This window comes from Sabethes cyaneus, chromosome 3, assembly GCF_943734655.1.
Source record: "Sabethes cyaneus chromosome 3, idSabCyanKW18_F2, whole genome shotgun sequence".
NCBI classification, from domain to species: Eukaryota; Metazoa; Arthropoda; class Insecta; order Diptera; family Culicidae; genus Sabethes; species Sabethes cyaneus.
In genome coordinates, this window is record NC_071355.1 from 73901344 (window position 1) to 73905036 (window position 3693).

General features: G+C 38.6%; 1 protein-coding gene across 1 annotated transcript; it reads left to right on the plus strand.

The window, feature by feature from the left end:
* Positions 1–1608: 1608 nt before the first annotated feature.
* LOC128742849 (NAD-dependent protein deacetylase Sirt6) lies at positions 1609–2936 on the plus strand. The gene is made up of 3 exons (XM_053839333.1): positions 1609–1745; positions 1797–2465; positions 2522–2936. The coding sequence occupies exons 1-3, from the start codon at positions 1680–1682 to the stop codon at positions 2876–2878; spliced, it is 1092 nt and encodes a 363-aa protein (XP_053695308.1). The 5' UTR covers positions 1609–1679; the 3' UTR covers positions 2879–2936.
* Positions 2937–3693: the final 757 nt, after the last annotated feature.

Below are 3693 nucleotides of genomic sequence, written 5' to 3' on the forward strand. Positions count from 1 at the left end.
GCGTCTTCTGTCAGATTTCTGCAACGTAGCTAAAACTGCATGCATTGTGTTTCGGCCTTCATTGTTTGACTAATAGCGTTTTTTCCAGCACGGTGCTAACGTTCACTACCAAGCTGGGAATTGTTCACCAAATATCAGAGGAGTTTACTAGCCTTTTATCGAAAAATTTGCTTTTGCTAAAAGTTGCCGCGCATCGGTATAATAGGTATTCTGGTTTTTCATTTTCTATACTGCAGAAGCGACGTATATATATTTTGAAGTTATTCATTCGCTCCCAAGTAACAACGGTAGCTGAATTGCAAGAGAAATAGCTGTTTATGGGTTGGTTTAAGGCGATCAAAGCTGCATAAAGTAAGCACTTAAATGGTGTTTAAATAAGCGATGTTTAAGCTACTTTAAGTTTTTCAAACCAGTTCTCTCCCAAAAGCTGATAAACAAGCTTAATAGCGGATTTTTCTGCTAAACAATCTGCTTCTCAACAGCCATAAACATCAAACCGTTTTACGGCTGCTTAAAGGTGTTAAAATGTAGAGTGGAAGCTTTCATTAGGCTCACAGCTTTCAAACTACTTGAGGGCTGCTTAAAGGTGTTAAAGTGGCTTTACAAACTTCTACCAAGTTTTTCTTCGGCTCACAGCACACTTACTATCAGATCATAGAATTTCGCAATTCGGCTGACAGCAAAAGCTTATCCGTTATCGACATTATCGACTGCTTCACGCTAGGCGGGCTAGGCTTCAGGTGTAAAGATATTCCTACTGTCTGTTCTGCAGATGCAAATGGGGCGGATCATACGGTGAGTGCTTATGGATCAAAAGATGGCGGGTTCAATTCCCGGAAAAAAGACATGCATTTTTAATTAGCTAGCTTACTTATACGAATTAAAGTTATTCGAAATTAAAAATATCGCGTTCTTAACATGTTTTACAGCAAAATAAAAAAAGGCCACGTTTCGTTTTTTAAATTTAAAAATAGATTTTTTTGGCTGCATAAAGGTTGATGAAGCTTTGTTTAAGGGACTGGCAAAGCAGATTGCAAAACTATTTCTCGTTCTAAAAATAGAATTGACAGCATTGCGTAAATTGGCTATTTAAAAGCGCAAAAAAGTTTCTATTAAGCTTCATTGCAGCTTCTTAACATGTTTACAGCAAAATAAAAAATAGGCCACGTTTCATTTTTTAAATTGAAAGATAGATTTTTTTGGCTGCATAAAGGTTGATGAAGTGTTGAAGTGCTTACTTTATGCAGCTTTGATCGCCTTAAACCAACCCGTAAACAGCCATTGCTCTTGCAATTCAGCTACCGTTGTTACTTGGGAATTACGCCCTGTTGAGTTTCAGCTGCTGGAAGAATTCGATTGGTTGGCTCAGTTGACCCAATGTAGAGAGTGAGCAAATGCTTGAGCCCATCGCTCTATTTTGACCTTTTGACAGTTGGCTTTTTGTGACGCCCACAATGTTTTGTATAAATACGCTCTTAATTTATGATCGTTTGTTTATATATACCTTATGTACTATTGTATGTTACTAGTAGCGTCGATATAATTTAGTGATTTTTGATAATATATCGCATCAGTTAGTAGTGAATCTTGCATTATAAGTTTTCCTGGATATTTAAAAAAAATTCTTGTGCTAAAATATTTACATGTAATTTTAATACCTATCTTTCGGTGCATTAAGCATGTCCTGCAACTACGCGGATGGTCTATCTGATTACCAAAACAAGGGGATTTTGGGAGTTTCAGAAGTAAGTTTACGAACTGTACCGTTTCGTTATTATTAATTTCGAATCTTTTAGGTTTTTGACGACGCAGAAACCGTAGAACGAAAATGCGAACAGTTAGCTAAATTGATTGCACGTTCCAAACATGTAGTGGTACACACTGGGGCAGGTATAAGTACAAGTGCTGGCATACCTGACTTCCGGGGTCCACGGGGTGTGTGGACGTTAGAACGAAAGGGCGAGAAACCATCGGTGAACATTGCATTTGACGAAGCAATTCCAACAAAAACTCATATGGGCCTGAAAGCCTTGGCGGAAGCAGGTTTCGTGAAATACGTAGTAAGTCAAAATATCGATGGACTACATTTGCGATCCGGATTAGAACGAAAATACTTAGCGGAGCTTCATGGAAATATGTTCGTGGAGCAATGTCTCAAATGCCGTCGACAGTATATTAGAAATAAGCCAGCTCCTACTGTGGGCAAAAAGTTAACTGGGGAAGTTTGTAAAGGGACGAAAAACTCGCGAGCCTGTCGGGGTGGTAATTTAATTGACAATATTTTGGATTGGGAGCATGACCTGCCAGAAAAAGATTTGGACTTAGCGTTCATGCATTCGGCTATGGCCGATTTGAACATTTGCTTAGGATCAACTTTGCAAATTGTACCAAGCGGTAATTTACCTCTCAGAAATAAACGTTATAATGGAAGTTTGGCTATTTGCAACCTGCAACCTACAAAGCATGTATGTTTTTGACTCTATACATTTTAGATACATACAAAATCTTTTTTTTTCCGCAGGACAAAAAAGCAGATTTGATAATATCAACATATGTTGACGTCGTTATAGAAAAGATAGCAAAGCGGCTAGGTGTGGAAATACCAGATTATACGATGGAACTTGATCCCACTAAAAGCAATCCATGTACCATTGAGTGGACTATACCGTCCGAACAGGTTAAAGCCTTGGATAGGCAATATTCCAAAGTTATTCGTGAAATGTCAAAAAATCGTAAGTCAGGGTCGGCGAACAACGCAAGCGTAACGGATGACATGGACAATTTTCTCTCAGAATCTAAGAAATTGAAAAAAGAAGATATATCAGAAGCTGACACTGATAATACTAATGTGAACGTAAAGCAAGAATGTGGTGAATAACTAAATTTCCTAAGTCTTAAAAATTAGTATTTAGTGAAAGATTGAAGAATAAAAAATAACCAACACAAATTTTTAGTTGAATCAGGTTTACTATACATATTAGAGATTAGGGCAATGAATATGTTTTGGATTGAGCGTTATTCGTGCATATAATTGGACAATTATCTTTAATTTATTACAAACGTACACACTCAATAATTTCGATATTTGGACAGCTCAACACTCGACGTCCATTTCCATCTCGGCATGCCAGGTAGAGAGAACATATGCAAATCTATCACCTGAGTTCACTAGCACCTCTACGTAGAGCAGGCTGGAGTACGCACCGTTCGTTGTGCGCAGATAGGAAAAAGGAAACAGCGGCTCCCGCCAACTCTAAGATGGCAATCCCTTCAGAGGGACAGGGACCTTAGGCTTACAACCAACTCTACTAGAAAATAACACATGATACAGACTCGCCAATTGTTTATAGACTTCAAGCCGGCGTACGATTTTTTTAAACGAAATGAGCTGTGGATTATGCGTGAACAGTTTTCCAACAAAACTGATTAGGGTGACACGTCCCACCCTTGATAATTCAACATCAAGCTTCAGAATAGCGGGCGAGACATGAAACTTCTTTGTGACGTTAGATGGTTTGAGGATATGGGAGGGGCTAACGAATTTCCTATTTAACATTGCATTGGAAGGTTCTATTCGAAAGGCAGGCTTGCAGAAAAGCGGTACCATCATCACGAAACTCACATGTTCCTTACTTACTTAGGTGGCTTACCGTCCTAAGGCAAAGCCTGTTGAACAAAGTTTCTCCATGTACC

Bases quoted from the DNA above. Each gene is read 5' to 3' on its own strand.
- LOC128742849 (XM_053839333.1), top strand. From the start codon at position 1,680: ATGTCCTGCAACTACGCGGATGGTCTATCTGATTACCAAAACAAGGGG. The intron at 1,746-1,796 runs GTAAGTTTACGA...CGAATCTTTTAG, and splicing joins GGATTTTGGGAGTTTCAGAA to GTTTTTGACGACGCAGAAAC. The intron at 2,466-2,521 runs GTATGTTTTTGA...TTTTTTCCGCAG, and splicing joins ACCTGCAACCTACAAAGCAT to GACAAAAAAGCAGATTTGAT.